Genomic DNA, 17,179 nt, shown 5'->3' with positions numbered 1-17,179 from the left:
GCTCATTGGGAAGCTCATTTAGTGACTCAAAAGTTTAGTCAAGTGGTGGCACCACCAAACTGGCGATGGAACTGCCTATGAGCTGGAAAAGTCAAAAGCCCAATCTCCGAGAAAGTCAGGTGGTAGTACCCCAGATTAAGCGATGGTATCGCTTAGTGTCAATGTTTCAAGTGGTGGTACCGTTAGATTGAGCAGTGGTACCGCCCAGTGTCAGATTGGCAGGGTCTATAAATACCTTACTTTTTCCTACTTAGAGGCGACAAGAAATAGAGTAAAAAAGGGAGAAAATATACTTGAGAAAAACAAAGTATAAACTCTCTTGAAGTATAGAGTCTCTTCCTCTTAAGTTTAGAAAGTCTTATAAATAGAGGAGTGAGGTCTAGTGTAAAAAAGAGTTGTAAAGGTTCTCTCCTAAGCCTGTTAAAAGGAAAAAGAGTTATAAAAGGATAGTTGATCTTCGCCCATTGAAAGAAGATCAGTAGTGAATGTCGGTGGCCTTGACAGAAGAGGAATCGGGAGTGGACGTAGGTCGTAACGACCGAACCACTATAAACTAGATTTGCATTTACTTTCTGCTTTTCACTTATATTGCAAACCGATTTACTTGCTCACTACTTTTACGAACATTTCAAGTTAAACTCATATTTCTAATATGGGCTTTATTGAATAAGATTTTTGAATCGATATAATTTTACGAAAGCACTAATCCCTCACCCAAGTGCTGAAATGGTCCTAGCATATATAAATATCTCAAGTTTGGTTTCCTACTATTTTATAACTCAAAGAAAGTTAATGAAATTTACTTACTAGAAATCCTATTTAAGATATACATAATAATCCTTAGAGTTTCTCCTCACATTGATTAAAGTATAGAAAATAACTCATTATGCTCGTAACTATATCTACAAGAGAGTATGATTTTATCTTTTAGTAACCTTATTCTACTTTAGCACATCTGATAAGACATACTAAGCACAAATAACCCACTTTTTTAATAATATAAGAAAGAGTCAAAATTATGATCTAACTCATCATAACTACTATAAAATTTATAATCCTTGTCAAATCTGATAATTTTAATTTTTTATCTAATTATATTTTGACTTTATGTACACCTAAATATGTCAATGGCTTGAGATCTTAAATAATCATATCTCAATAAATAATCTATAAAAGTGATAACATATCTCTCTCCACTAAAATAAAAAAAATAGAGTAACTCATATATGCAAGCATATATAATCTCAAAGAGTTCATAAAACTATATTTCATTCTAATATTTGATTATAGAATTATTATAAACTAAATATTCATATTAATTCTATATAAATCATCATATAAAATTTAAAAGACTATTGAATCATGATAAGTTTACCATCACCAAAAGAGAAATAAAATCTTGATAATTCTAGATAAAGAGTCTAAATTTCTAGAATTGTAGGAACATAACATATATCCTCAAAATTCATATAATGAATCATCTCTAAGCATAGGCAATAAGTACCCACTATTATCATTTTCACTTTAAGATGATTCCATATAATGATAAATATTTTATACTATTTTATTTTTTATATTTAAAATAAATTTTTATTATTAGTAACATAAGTTGAAGTGTCAGAATCAATCCACCAACTATTAGAAAATGACTTTTGCAATGTTTGATTTGAAATATATAAAGGTTAAACTTATACCTCTCCTTTTCGAACCAATCTTATAGTCCTTCACGAAACTTTTCACTTTACTATAAAGTATTTTTATAAGTTTATAAATTATTTATAAACTCAAGTGATTTGTGCTTCAACTTTCTTTTATTACTATCCACTCCTAGAGTAATATCTAAAATATTATGAGTCTTTTCTATTTTAATATTAATTCTTAATAAATACATATACTAGTCAACTCATTTAAATTTTCCTTATCCTTTTGTATTGTAATAAATTTTAAATGCATCAAACTAAGAATAAATTATACGAGAAATAACTTAATTACATTCATGCCTAATGTTCTTGAACTTATAGCTTTGTCAGCTATATTAAGTGTATATAATCTTGAATTCCTCAAATACCATCATACAAAATTTTATTTCGATCTTTTATAAATATGTTAGTCAATGATTTATCAATAAATTAAAATTAAAAATTTAAATATTCAAGTATGCTAGTTGTAGATCGTAATGAATCTAAATATTATTAATAATTATCATAAAATTGAATCTTTTATACATTTCTTGATTATTTATGTCAATTATTTACTCTACAAAACTTTCAGTAGTTATGTTTAATATCCTTTCAACTAATATGATCAAGGTCTAACACATCCAATATAAATTATATATGCTTAAGTTATTTATAATAATTTAATCTAAAAAATAGAGAGACATTAATAAGAATGAAATGAAAGTAGTCTCATTATAATAAAATAAAATAATATTAATATTTTAAGCTTTTCAATAAATATTGAACTATTGATATAATTCTTATAGAATAGTATTACTATCTTTGGGTATATAATCCTAAACTATAAGGATATCTAAAATAGTATCATCTTACCCATCGTATTAGGATTATCTAGATCTTCTAATTATGTGTCATTATAAATATTAAATTTTAATATCATTTAAAACTAAGTCTTTAATGTAATTTTAGAAGTTATTAGTCTTAACTATTTTGACAACTACAAGGCTAATATAATAATATAATATAATTTAAAATATCTTATAAATGATAAGATATTTATCACAATTCATATCCCATAAGTTTACCATCTAAAATCACTTTGGCACTACTAGTCAAATAAAGCTTAGGGATGTAAGTTACAAAAAATATTCATCAAATATTTTTAATCTAATTTATACCAAATATTTTAATAATAATAAAATACTAATCATAATAATTATTAAATATCAATCAGTAAAAAGAAAAAATCATATGATAACTATAATCAGGATGAACATAAGTCATGCTTTTATATGAAAAATAAATATATTTTATAATTTTAAACATATATATATATATATGAATAATCAAATAAATATCCAAGAATAATAATTATTTTTTTATTATCACATATAAAATTTTATCAATATATCATATAAGAAAACTATAAAAGAAAAATCATAATTTATTTATTTATTTCCATATGAAATCCTAAATTAGATTAATCAACCATATTTAATTAGACAAGTCCAAGACTAAATATCAGCCCAATTAAGTTAGTCAAAAATTAAAATTGATCATTGATCAAAAATTGACTTTCCCTAAATTTAATTAAAACTTGATTAAGTCAAGCAATCAAAATACATTCATGATCAAGATTAAAATAAATCAAATTAGATAATTTTATAATTAAGGATATAAGTCAAAAAAATTTAATTTTTGAGGGATAAAACTATAATTTTTCTTATGATATATAATGAAACTAGAGTTTCTAAATGGCAAAACTCTCAAAAGGATATAAATTGAAATTAAGAGATTTATAAGAGCAAAACTATAATTTCAATAAATGAAACCTTTTTTTTTTCTTTAGCAATGTGGCACTCACAGTGTGCGATCGCCACTCTAGCAGTCGCTATTCTCACCAGTTATCATGTCATATTATGTCATCATGCTCACATGCAGTTGTTCTCACCACGTGCGAGTTCCTCATGGGGCATCGTCGACTAAGTGCCACCCATGATTATCCCATCATAAAGTTATACATATGCACCAACCGATGACTCCCACGATTATGGTGACATGTGGTTGTGTCCATGCATCCACCCAGTCGCAATTATTTTTCTATGTTACATAGCTATTGGAAATTGCAGCTTTTGGCATCCAGTTGACACCAATCATGGTACACAAGTAGTTATACATGCGATCGCCATCGGTTGTCATACCCCATGATGCTTTTGCAGCGTATAACAGCACTTGTACACAACTAATGCTCGTGACTAAGCTAGCGATTATCAAAGACCATCGCTCTCAACAACATTAGCGTCGATAATAAACTATCTATGGTGGCCTATTGATCAAGAGGAACCTCGGATCACTCACAAGCAAGCAACAGAAGGACTAGATGGAAAAGCATATCGTCAACATAAACAAATCATTTATGTATTGTAAATCAAAATCGAATAACACATTTTCTCAAATGAATGATGCTAATAAACAAATCTAAGGTATTTTATTTCAAAACATAGCTTTGATACTAATTGTAAACATAAAAATCATGATTTTGTTACTGTTATATGAAAATCTTTAATGTCATAAATTGAAATCAAATAACATTAGATCAAGTCATTTAAAAAGTCTTTATCTGATTTGTACGGATTTGAAAGATATAACGATATCAATCTATAAGGAAAATTAAACTTATCTTTTTTTCTTTTTCTATCTTTTACAAGATCACTAGCGATGAATGAATTAGAAACTAAGGAAGATTGAGAATAAATATGTAATCTTAATAACTAATATTTCATCCCTATAAACAACTACAGAGAGCCTAGGACAATTATTAGAAATCTCCCATTAAATCAACTTTTAAGAAATCTTAGACTTTTTATATTGATCAATAATTATAATCAAAATCTAATAATATCTATAGTATATATTATCTAATTAGATAGGACCACTATTATAGTTCTATATATATATATATATATATATATATATATATATATCCAATATTATGATGATATTGGATGTATAGGGACAAAATGTCATGTCACGTGACTAACGATGCCTGTGTAATTCCATTAAATGTACGAATAATGCATGCTGGTAAATTCTTAATTATCAAATTCTATACACCGTTGGAGGTTGGAGAAAACCCTCAAGTCATCTACTATTAGCAAAGGGATGAACAAATCCAATGCTGAAAAGAAACCTGAATCCAACCATCCAAAACATTGGCCGAAATTAAAAACCCTGGAGAACAGAAAAGGAATCTAAAAAGGTGGTTTACCTGTTTGGTACCCCACTTCATAGTTTGATTTGTGTAAGAACAGAATATTAGAAATCAGCACAACGCATGGAAACTATGCAGATATTGAAGTTTAACATCATATTTCAAGACCTTATTAACTAATACAGAAGCTTCATTAGTTTTATATTAAGCTCATACTCAACTGGTGTAAGCAATAGTTAGAAATGTAGCAATGGCGACGGCATTACATCCTAGATATCTGAAGGGGAACCATGGCTTCACTGAGTTCCTCCCTCATTACAAGCTGGAAAAGATCTGATATGCCATGCTGTACTGAGAGGTGCCTTTGGCATACTTCAGCAGCCATCAAGCCTGAGGTGTAAGCTCCATGAACAGAACCAGAATGGTCGGCGCTTGCCGCTTCACCAGCAAAATACAAATTGTCGACAGGAGCACAAAACCTCTCATATATGTCAGCTGGCTTCCCAACTAGATCACAAGAATAGGAACCAAGGGAATCTCCATCTGTTCCCCAGTGCGAAACCAGATGTTGTATCTGCCAAAATATCATAGTTTGGTTTATTTGAACTCTTCAAGGAATTAAAGCATCATATGATCAATATATAGAAACTAACCGGATCTGTTGCATCTGGTATCATTTTCTTCAGCTGTAACATCACAAAGTTGACAGCTTCTTCATCAGAAAGTTTCTCCATGTCATAAGCAAATCTTCCAGCAGCCATGTACACAAGAATAGGATGTCCTGTAGCCTTGTGGAGATTGAGAAAATAGCCACAAGCATAAGATTTCTGAGCTACTAAACCCAAAAATTCTACATTAGGCCAAAAAACATTGCTAAAGCGAAGAGCAATCTTATTCTCGATGCCAACGCCAATATCAGAGATCGCAGAGAGTTTCCATTCCGGAAGCTTAGGCTCAAACTCTATAAGATTAGCTTTGAGAACCCCAAGAGGAACAGTAATAATAGCGGCATCAGCTACAAATGTATTTCCATCTTCTACTGTAACTATTACTCTATTGTTGCACTGTGCAATTTTTTTCACCCTGATCACATGAATAGATACGAAAAAAAGTAGTAAATAAGCAGAAAAAAAAGCTTGAGTACAAATTGCTAACTTAATCAGGTTTGTCATTCTCATTGTCTCGGTAACATAAGATGTAATAACTGGGGCATTCCTAGATCCTTTCCATTGAAAAGAAGTTATGGATAAAGCAACCTTCAAGGACCTTAATCAGCAAAATAAGAATAATATGAAGAAAAACTCTCTGCAATCAGAATATTCTATAATTAGCTTCCAAACAATTGATAACTCAAATCATACAGCAGCCTGAGAATGTCAAATTTGTTTGTATCTTTCAGGCACACATTCTTTGCAAATACAATTGCTCTTTGACAAAATGTAGACAAAACGAAAAGAATTCATATCGTCTATAGTACCTTAAAATTGGTTTTTGACTTGTAAGTGTTTTTCTAAAGAGATTATGAAGAGATATCCAAGATACCACTATATATCTAAAGAAAATTACACCCTTCCAGTTATTAAACTCATAATTTATTTGGGTTCTGGATGATGTGATGGTGATCCAAAAGATTAGGCCTTACCAGTTACTCTTAAGGTTCCATGTTTTGGTTTGCACTGTGTTAGTTAAAATAATGGAAAACATTTTATTTGATGAAGATCATGGTAGGGATATAATTTCTAAGAAACCACCAATAAGTAGTGCACAGTTAAAGATTCTGAAGTTTAGCCTAGACATACTTTTAGCTAGTAATCAGCCATCTATAGATGTTAAAAGAATCAGTAACAAGAAATTTATAACACTTGCTCACAAATTTTCATAAGAAGATCACCATCTAAATACATGGTTTAAATCTAAAACCCCATTTCTTAAAGCCCCAGCTAGGATAACAAGGTGTTATCACAATCATGTGACCCAGGGCATGGGGAACTGACAAAGGTTTATTCAAGTAGCTAACTGATGTCAGTTATAAACAGCTCCACGTAAAAAATCACATATGACAAGTAGAGATACTACAGATTATTTTCAATAGAGAATAAACACAGTATGTTGAGCTGAGAAAACACAATATGCATATGTGGCATATGAAGTTTATATGAAATACTCTGCTATTTAGAAAAAGAATCATGGTTAAGAAATAAGTTACAACAGAAAGAGCACACAAAACACGTGACTAGCATACAGTAGAAAACAATTAAAAAGATGACTGAGTTCAGGATTATCTCAAGGAGGAATTATCTTTAGACTCATATCTTTAGACTCATCTAAGAACCTACTCAAGTGATGAGTATGGGCAAGTGTCTGAGACATGTGTAGTGACCCATATACTGTGACACTGCACCAAAATTAATGACAAGGTTTTTCTTTTCTGTATAGTTCAGCATATGACTGCCTTCCATATGCAGCAGCTTATTGGCCACAAGAACTTTCAGAATACTGTTGATTTCTACCTAGAAGGAGATTAATAGAACATTTTATTAAAGTATACCTATGATTCAGACGAATATCAAGATCCTCTGAAAGGGCTTGTATAACAGGATAGTAACCTTGCAACATAAGTCCATGACCACCAGAGAGAACATGTTCCTGCTTTCAAAAGAAGATGAGTAACCAGTCATGTCATTTTTACTCATTTGACTTGTCACTGTCAATTTCTCTGAACATAAATTTACAATTAGTGCATGCCAAAAAATGTTATAGAAACTCAACAAACATGCAACAGAATTTTAAGGGAACAATAATTGTAGCTCTGAACCAGGAAAATTAAATTAAACATGTCAAAAGTTATACTCGTGGGTTAAATTCTTGTCAATAATGAACCATGAGCCAGAGTATAACCTAATAACATCAGGAGAAAGGCCGTGCTGGACCAAATAAACAGTAGAAAATCCCCTCCTGTAAACAAAATTAATTGTGGCCTGTGCTCTATGATCATGGTGACAGTTTTTATCTGAGAACCATTATTATCAAAACTAACTGCCACCTGCCAGGCCACCTACCAATCTTGCCTCAAATTCCCTATTGAAGTGCACAAATTCTGACTATCGATACACTATTAACCAGCTTTCAGCTGCTATAAAGCTGTCATGCAGACCATGACTTGGTACATTGTACCTTTTCCCATTAAACTCACCTTTAACTATTCATATAACTGAGGTGTGGTTTAAATGAATCCAGACCCATTTAATGGGTTGTTTGTAGTTAAACTCTTAAATGCAACTACTAGTCAAAATCCAAAATGTTCAACTTGTATGAAACCTGGCTAGGTCTGGTTCAACTCACATAGTCAAATAATCGTTGTTTATTGTATCTATCCAGGCTTTAACTATCATCAATTTTAAATTTTGGCTGGGTTTTGCTGTAGACTGTTACCGTTGACATACTAATCATGAAAAAAGCATGACAATATACTGTGAGTAGTGCATGATATAGTGATTTTTGGTTTAGTGAATCAGTTTTAGAGCGCATATGGATGCTTTATATAGAAAGCATAGAAGACTATTATTTTCTGATCATAGAGGCCTAGTTACATAAATGTTTTGAAAAGGCGCCCAGGCGCTCGAAAGAGGCGTGGCATGGCCCAAGCGCCTCCAACAGTGGTAGGGTGACGCGCTTTAGTGAAGCACCGCCTGCGTGCTTGCCTGAGCCCAGAAGTTAGGCACCTCGAGCAAGCGCTCTATTGAAAGTGAGAAATCGAACCAGACTGTCAACACTAGTTCGATTGAACAGTAACTTCCATTGGTTCAATCGAACCAATAAAGCATAGCAAACACTAACAGAATCCCCACATCCCCCACTACATGTGACCCCTGACCTACTAATAGTAAATATTGATTACTCTCACCGCCCCAACCCACCTCTAGTCCACTATCACTGCCTCCAAATGCAGCTCCCTCCACTGCCGATGAACAAGTCCGATGTTTCCTCTATCACCGACGGATAGGTTCGACGCTTCCTCTACCACCGACGGATAGGTCTGAAGCTCCTACTACTATAGCTTTTGTGTGCAGTTCCCTCCATCGTTACTGCTTTAGTGTGTAGCTCTTTCCATCGCCGAGAGATAGGACCGCAACTTTCTCCACTACTACTGCCGTCGTCTGCAGCTTCCTTTGCCATCGCTGCCACCACCTGAAGGTTTCTCCATCACCGCCGCCCTCTCCTTCCCCACTTTCCACCGTTGGTGACTCCTCTTGTCCCCCATACTGTGCACTATTATAACTACTATTAACAGTGGCTTAACTATTATTGAATGGATTGTTAATCCTTAGAACTAATATTAAAACTACTGTTAACTACTATTACCATATCTTCCAATAAATTAAAACTAATATTAATCCTTAGAACTCTTGAGCCTGTTTAGAACTTATTTTTATTTAGAATTATTAATCCTTATTTAGCATTATCAATCATATTTATTAAGTATATTATATATTTTTTATATTTTAATGTTCTAGAACATCTCACTTCGCTCGAGAAAACGCCTAAGCAAGAGCCTAACACCTCAAACGTTTTGGGACCTTGATGCCTTTTAGCACCTAGTGCCTTTAAAAACACTGAGTTACATCACAATTCCTTTTTTATAATACTTAATCAGTTGAGATTGCATAAATGATAGGAAATTATTCTGTTTTGGGGATTGATGTGAGTTCAAAGAAAAAATATCTCGTATGCCATCAGCTCCATGATCTCATCTTTCTTCTTAACCTACTAATCAATAATTACCCTTCCCTCCTCTTCCCTTATAGTAACAGCATATTATTGACAGATTATTTTAGGCTAAGGCCAGAAACTTCTTCCCTTTCTTTCTTTGTTACTTTTCCTTAAAGCAGCATATATCACACACATTTTTCTCTCACAATTTTAGCCTAAAACTGCAGAAAAATCATCCGGAAGGCTTCTGTGTCTCCACCCAGTTTGAAGCTAAATTAACTAATCAACTAAATAATTTTAACCTTCCTTTTTTCTAGGACTTTCTGGCATAGCTACAAACTGGGTTAAGAAAGGAGATGAGAGAGACTTACTTTAACCTGTACCTTTAGGCAGTTTATTTCCACTGAGTTGTGAGAATAGGATGCCAGACTATGATCATAAAAGAGATAAATTCTGTAACAGCTATCTTCATCATCTCCTTTGCGAGGAGCAAATTTGTGACAATGATAACATGGCAAAGTCGTTACCTGATCCCAATTTTTCAGTGATATAGTGTCCGCATCTGCAGCAAACCATGCCTCCAGTCTACATATAAACCATTGCAGCACTTCATGCGCCATCCCTTCTTGCCTGTAAATTGAGGAAACACATTAGTTGACCGCTCGGCCAAATACAGTACAGTACTGTGAGGTCCTATTCAGCTAGATGCAGTGACATACCTTAGTTGTGGATATCTCTCTAGAACAAAGGAAATAGCTTGGGAAAGAGACATGTCGACGACATGTTCATTTCTTACTTTCTCAGTCTGTGATATGAAAAATAATAATCTTTATGATCACATATCACATCATATTGAAGCCAATATATGTACGAGGGAAGCAAGAAAAATATCCAGAGAACACTAAAGAATACCTCCTTGAGAATCCTCTCAAATGCTTCTCCTACTTTTGTGACTACTTGCTGAGGGACTTGGTTCCCATCCTTGTCAAAAAGAGCATAACTACACATACCAACCAAATCTCTTATTAATTTAGAAAAACGATTAATTTCATCCATACAGATTTTTTATTTATTTATTTATTTATTTATTTATTTATTATTATTATTATTATTATTATTATTATATATGTATGTATGTATGTGTATGTATATAACCAGTTTATTTATACAGGTGGAGGCAAATCTATCATGCCATCTTGATTACAAAAGGAACTGGCTTCACAAAACCCTACACAACAAGCATGAGTATATAAAAAAACACATGAAAATTGTTTGTCCTGACCTATAAATAAAAGTCCAGTCATGGTCCTTCAGAATCCAATTAAAAGAAATTCAAACCTAACCCTTGAGAACTATACAATTAAAACAAATAATCAATCAAGCTCAGATATACATTATCATTTACCAACTTAGTATAGTACATAAATTATTTTGTAGCTCTTTGAACTAAAATATAAATCATAATCCATCTATGGAATCCCAAAGCATCAAGAATAATTAGAAGATATATAGAAAAATGAGTACCTCTCTAGGTCATGATCATACAATACAGAGTTGTCACCACTAGTGCGGTATAACCTTAGGCCTAGGCCACGAATTAATGGAGCTAGAGAATTTTCATTGCAAACACCATGTAACCTGAACACCAAAAAGCATGGAGAAGAGATCAATGAGCCCAACTGCAATGAATCATTATCGAGAAAGATTGACTTTAAAATAGAACTTCACCATGATGCTCCCATGTCAACAGGACAACCAAAAGAATGGTCAGTATGCACCCGCCCACCAAGGCGGTTACGTGATTCCAACAGAATGACCTGAAGAAGATAGCATATGATATTAAGTTCTAATATTCTGAGCACTATGGAATTGGCTTACTTAATGTAAAGTAACTTTAAGAAAGCTTCTAATTTTCAAATACGTTATAAAGTGTCAGTGACAAAGAGCAAGAGAAAGCATTACATTAAAAGAAGCATTAGACAATGCACGGGCAGCTGCAATCCCTGAAATTCCTCCACCAATCACAATAACTGAAGGTTGTGGTCTCTCGACGTGAGAGACTAGAAGACCTAAGACAATAAATATAGTTATTTATAAAAGAAACATAGAAGTTATCTAAAAAAGAGAGAGGTGTAGAGACCTAACAAGAAAGAAATTTACAGTTGTTAATTAGATGATACAAAAATTAGTAAGCATAGTTACATCACTCTAAGCAAACATCAAAGAGTCATAGGAAAGCTTTGTACATGGGTATGTTGTTATACTCGAGAATTCATGAAAAAAATTCGCATACTGTATGCTGTCACTTGAATAAGCAACAAGATTTCACACAAGAATGCCATCATCTCACTGAAATCCTTAAACCTTACTTGCAAGGTCCCATTCGTTTTCCGCACTTCATATACCAAGTGATAAAATTTGTCATACCTCCAACAGATCTTACTTTGGATTTAATTGATTTTTGATGTTTTCTCCAATTACTTAGGTAATTAACAAATCAACACTGGAAATTCGTATCCTTTAGACTCCAAACACCAAGAAAACAGAGTGATTGGAGTGCCCATTAATGCTATGTTAGCAACATTCTGTTAGCCACACATCTTCTCTACAGATTGAGTTGGGCGCTTAAGCAGGATCGTGCAACTCAAAGCCTTTTGAGTAGATTTTCTACAATGCTTCTATGTGGCTCACTGTTTTACTTGTTCATTTCAAACTCAATGTAAACAATCTTCAATTAAACTTTCTTTTGAAAATGTGAATAAGGCATTTTTAAGACCAAGTTGTAGTTCGAATCTCCATCCTAAAGCATGTGAAATGAACCTTCAATATTATAATATAAGATACAATTATGTTTGCCTCCAAGATGAGGAATTTGCATATCTGAGTGCAGAAGGCTTGTTTCTCATTGCACTTGTTATTTAGGCTTCTATGTAAAAGAAGAATCTTTTTCCACATCCCACCACCTTTCTTCTTTTTTTTTTTCCTTACATATTATTACTAAGCTTAACCTTATGAATCTGTATAGTCATCGAACAGGTAACAATACAGAAACTATAAAGCATTAACAATTTGGAATCTTTTTGCTAGTTGACCTAGATGCTAAAATTTTCCATAAAATGGAAGAACATTGAGCAGACAGAATTGTGTTAAGGGACATTGATTAAAGATCAGGACATTAAATTCAGAAATTGATAGGATGAAATGAAAAGATGGAGAAGAAGATTTAGTCAGTTAATAAATGAAGATGAACAAGTAGAAAAAAGCTGGATACCCGCAGAGAATATATATAACATATTTATTGCATGATTCTAACTATCTGTTAATAATTTTCAAAAATTGATAGTTTAGAGTCATTTCTTTTCTCGTTTTCCACTTTTATGTCAGTGATCCTCGTTATATTTCTAGAATCTCCAGCAAACATGCAAAACCATGAAGTTTAATATTCAAAGCCAAAATATGATCGAAGGTCGTGGATACAGGGAAAGCTACAAATATTTTAACTATGTACAAGTACATGCCGAGACAGTCCAATTGATAACAAAATCTCTACAATCAACAACAAAAATCCAGATTTGCATTGAATGCCATACATAAACCAAACCAAATCCGATCAGAAGCCACAAAAAATTCACAAATCCCATCACAAAAAAGATCAAGAGACAAATCAAAGAAGGTTGATACCGCCAATACCAAAATTTTTCCGGCTCGATAATCCTTTCGACGTCATTCCCCCCTTGGCACAAGAACCAATCGTAGGGCCTCTCCTCGCCGCTTAAGATTGTAGAGAATTCAAGGAAGGATTACTCGAACGTATAGGAATCGAGAGGTGGAGGACAAAGATCATGAGCCCGTCTTGGCTCGGATCGGAAAGGCCGCAGAGATTCTCAAACCAGCTCATGCGTGAGGCCTGCGAGGGATCCCCAAACCGGCAAGAGATCGAGACCCAGGGAGGGGATCTAAACTACGACGGAGAATAAGGAAATGGGGGAGACGCGTCGGCCCTCGTCCTCTGCGATTGGGGTATTTCGATATTGAAGAAACCCCGCCCTATTTATAGCCGACGAGATGGGAGGACGAGGTCCTTCTTGTCCGCCCATATGCACTAATAGACCCTTCGTTCTACGACTATTTACCAGAATGACCGCCTAACTGGGAATCCTTTCAAGGGTGCTATAGTCATTTCAGTTATTAATAAAAGGGTACAAAACTCACGTGATGCAGTAGAAGAAACGGGGATTTTTTTAATGGACAAATTTTCGTAAAAAAACTCATAATTTTTCAAATAGCACTTTTTTAGAATATTATTTTTAAAAATAATCATCTCTCGATTAGCTATCGCCCTTTGTCCAACGTATGATTATACCCCCTCCCCCTCCTGTCAATCGTCTCTCTATTAGATTCATACAATATTAAAGATATAACAATCGACTCACATGTGATGTGATGAAGATATAGCCTTTATCTCCTATAATCAATGAAAAAAAGATATAGTAAAAATTATGGGCAACGATGAGCCACCCCTCATTTCTCTCCTATAATCAATGAAAAAAAGATCGAGAGCTATAAAGGTTGCACCTTCATCGTTGAGCAAATCCAAACGTAGGAATCCACTCAAAGGTAGGGATGATTGATGGGCGAAGATAATAAGAGGGGATAGTGGGTTAAAATAATCTTTTTATTCTATCAAGAATATTTTATGAGAATTTTTTAAGATTAAAGAATTCTGTTAAAAATTCTAGAAGTTCCAACTTTTTTTTAATGAGAATTCACCCTTTTTTATATAAAAAAATATTTAACTAAATTGTGCATGCTCGATATACGGATAATATAATATTATTTAGACTGGAGATTATTTTAATATCTTTGGACTTGAATGTAAAAAGTGAGATGCCGGAGGAGCAAAATGGTCATTTCGAAGGGTTAGATGGGATAGAACGACTAAATCCGCGTGCAGCATTAAAACCAAGTGCCTCTGCACGAATCTTAAAGTAGGGCATCCAACGATTCGAGGGAGCTCAAGGAGGCTCTTGACGCCTCTGCTTCAAGATCCGCGTAAAATTTTGATGGGATGGCACCTTGTGGATCCCCGTCAAGCTTAGAAAAAGTTTTGCTTTTTGTTTGATCAAGATAATACCTAGATCCACTAATTAGATTCGGGCAATCATTTAATTCATATCTTGCACGTTTTGCTTCATAAGTCCCACGATGCATCCACGAATTAGATTGGTTACCAAAGCTGGATCGGTAAATGTATATTGATTATAAACGATATAATAGATAATTAGCCGATACAAGTCCTTAGCGATATAATAGACCATTTATGTGTACCTTTAAATTTATTAATTTTTATATTTACCTCTTTAAAGCTTTAAACAAAAATGACGGTATTGGAACTTTAAACAAGAGTAATTTTTTTTTTTAAAGCATTATATTATTATAAATTAGTAAATTTGTAATTGTTCATTTAAATTTATTTTTTTGAAATAATTAAATGTTTTTATATTTCAAAATTTCTTAATTATAATGATTAATAATACAAAGTGTATTTGCAAGTATAAGTAGCATTTTGGACGGAGGGATACTCACTGGCGGAGGGCATTCAGAGAAATCATGTTGAAATTTATTGGTATGTCCCCTCATTTGTTAATTAAGAGAACTAATTACTTTGAACTATTTTTGTATGTGATTAACATTTTTTTATTTACTTAATTTTTTAGAATATAATAATTTTTATGTATTTAAAAAAGGAAATCGTATTGTTAACTAAACTTCATCAACACGTCAGAACACATAGATTCTACAGCTAAAACTTAGGACTCGAGCCTTTGTGTCTTAGGCTTTCTCGAGCTTAGTTTATTTACCTAATCAAAGTTTTTAACTAATATGATTAATATTATATTTTTTTAGGTCAATCGAAACTCCACATCCAGAAGAATCCGATCCCGATCGGTCAGATCTGCCACACCAATAATAAGTACGATAGAAAAAGTATATATATTTTTTATTCTTAAAATATTTTCGGCAGGGTTATGCTATTTGAACCCACGTATATGGGTTTGAGCATCAGAATGATCGCACCAAAGAAGCCGTCGACGTTAATTTTGTATATGATGTTTACGACGTATATTAATTGCGTCCTGAATGTGCATCCACTCCTAAAAAATAGATCAGATTAGATGCGCCATCTATCAGTTTTAGCACTCATCATCTACAGATCCTATTGGCCTTCTCTTCTGTGGAAGCCGGCTTGGGGTCTAATTCAGAAGCTCAAGACCACTTTGGGTCAGTTGTAAGAATCGAGCGAACAATCTCAGTCACTCTTCCCATCGATATCAGATGACAAAAGCTAACATCATCGTCATGCATCTTCTGATGATAAGAATATTCGCAGGTTGGTGCCGAGGTGTCACGTGGAGATTGGATCTCGACATATACCCTCTCCAAAACACATAGTAGAGCGGAGCATAAGAATATTACATATCCCGATCAAAAGCCAAAAGAGAATGAAAACCCTCCACAAAATAACACGAGACTTGTGCAAATAGCAACCTTCTTTTGCCACCTTCTCTGCAAAGCAATTAACCTCCATGCTTTCTTGGCTCAAGTGATGCAGGGAGTGGGCAAGTAGAAGAAGCCCACAAGTTTGGGGTTGCGGAGATTCCCCACAACTTGGGGAGTCGTAAAGGCAGCCTGTTGCGAGGTCATCTTTTTTGGCTCAGCAATCCTTCTTCGTTCCCTCAAGTGGTGGAATTCGAAGCTTATTTTCTGGCTACATTTGCTCTACTAAATGTTGTCTCGTTGCTGGGGAGAAGGAACTTTTCAGTTTGTCTTTTATTGATCACCTTTCTAAAATGAAGTCAGTATCATCCGACATTATGTGATAGTGGTTTGAGCATTTAATTTGGTTGCCAAATGCTATAATTTTTCCTCTTCTCACAACCGACGAAGGTAGTGTGACATGTGAATCTTCAAGCGAGCCCTCCATTTTCTTCCACACACATGTTTGATGCTCCAGTTTCTGATGCCAATAATGTTGCACCAACATTCGTAGCAGTCGGAATAAGTTGAAGTCTCTCGAGCATCTACTGCTCGACGTTAGTGAATCAGCACATCACAATGCAACTTAAGTCTTCTCGGCATCATGGGACACTCTATTCATCCGCGTCTCTCTCGAATACTACTGACCTGAACTATACGTATGACTTGAATCTTCATTCGATCAACCAGTCTGGGTTAGATAATTCCTTGGACAACTTACCTCTCTCAAAACCTTTTCGCACCATGGAATGGTTCACTCGTCCATGTATATCTGAGAAATAACATGACTGAGAGGGACTCGTTCCTAATTCATTGAACCTAATCTCGCCTTCAAATTGGCTGCAGACTGGGAGAACAATCTCAAGTCTAAACCCATAGTTTTCTATAATTCCCTTTTTTTTTTCTTTTAATGATAGGAAGGTTCAATCATAGCAGTGCATGTGGCTATTACTTCCTTTACCTCCTCGCCTCGGTGCCAAACAAATGCCAACCGTTGTCCGTGCTTCCTGTGGCAGCTGATGGAGATCAACAGTTGCTTGAT

At 33.9% G+C, this 17,179-nt stretch overlaps 1 protein-coding gene across 4 annotated transcripts; it reads right to left on the bottom strand.

Moving 5' to 3' along the window:
* Window positions 1-5,029: 5,029 nt before the first annotated feature.
* LOC103998527 (polyamine oxidase 5) lies at window positions 5,030-13,637 on the bottom strand. Of its 4 annotated transcripts, none has more exons than XM_009420015.2 (10): window positions 13,291-13,637; window positions 11,563-11,669; window positions 11,329-11,417; window positions 11,125-11,238; window positions 10,513-10,600; window positions 10,320-10,405; window positions 10,128-10,230; window positions 7,439-7,536; window positions 5,544-5,973; window positions 5,030-5,464 (listed from the first exon to the last, which is right to left on the bottom strand). In XM_009420015.2, exons 1-10 carry the CDS (start codon window positions 13,325-13,327, stop codon window positions 5,153-5,155), a joined length of 1,464 nt encoding a protein of 487 aa, XP_009418290.2. In that variant the 5' UTR covers window positions 13,328-13,637; the 3' UTR covers window positions 5,030-5,152. The 4 variants fall into 4 exon arrangements, with proteins under 4 accessions (XP_009418290.2, XP_009418289.2, XP_064939682.1 ...); XM_009420014.3 differs by having other exon boundaries at window positions 13,282-13,606; XM_065083610.1 differs by having other exon boundaries at window positions 11,563-11,660; window positions 13,282-13,465.
* Window positions 13,638-17,179: the final 3,542 nt, after the last annotated feature.

The sequence above is a fragment of the Musa acuminata genome, chromosome BXJ1-9 (assembly GCF_036884655.1).
Source record: "Musa acuminata AAA Group cultivar baxijiao chromosome BXJ1-9, Cavendish_Baxijiao_AAA, whole genome shotgun sequence".
NCBI lineage: Eukaryota > Viridiplantae > Streptophyta > Magnoliopsida > Zingiberales > Musaceae > Musa > Musa acuminata.
Note: the sequence above shows the minus strand (reverse complement) of the source record. Positions and strands in the feature narration are given on the sequence as shown.

What these genes read in the sequence shown, in the direction of transcription:
- LOC103998527 (XM_009420014.3), bottom strand. Translation starts at nt 13,327, where the DNA reads ATGACGTCGAAAGGATTATCGAGCCGGAAAAATTTTGGTATTGGCG. An exon ending in GAAAAATTTTGGTATTGGCG is followed by an intron (nt 11,670 to 13,281) that starts GTATCAACCTTC and finishes TTATTGTCTTAG; the next exon opens with GTCTTCTAGTCTCTCACGTC. An exon ending in TTGAGAGGATTCTCAAGGAG is followed by an intron (nt 10,406 to 10,512) that starts GTATTCTTTAGT and finishes TTCATATCACAG; the next exon opens with ACTGAGAAAGTAAGAAATGA.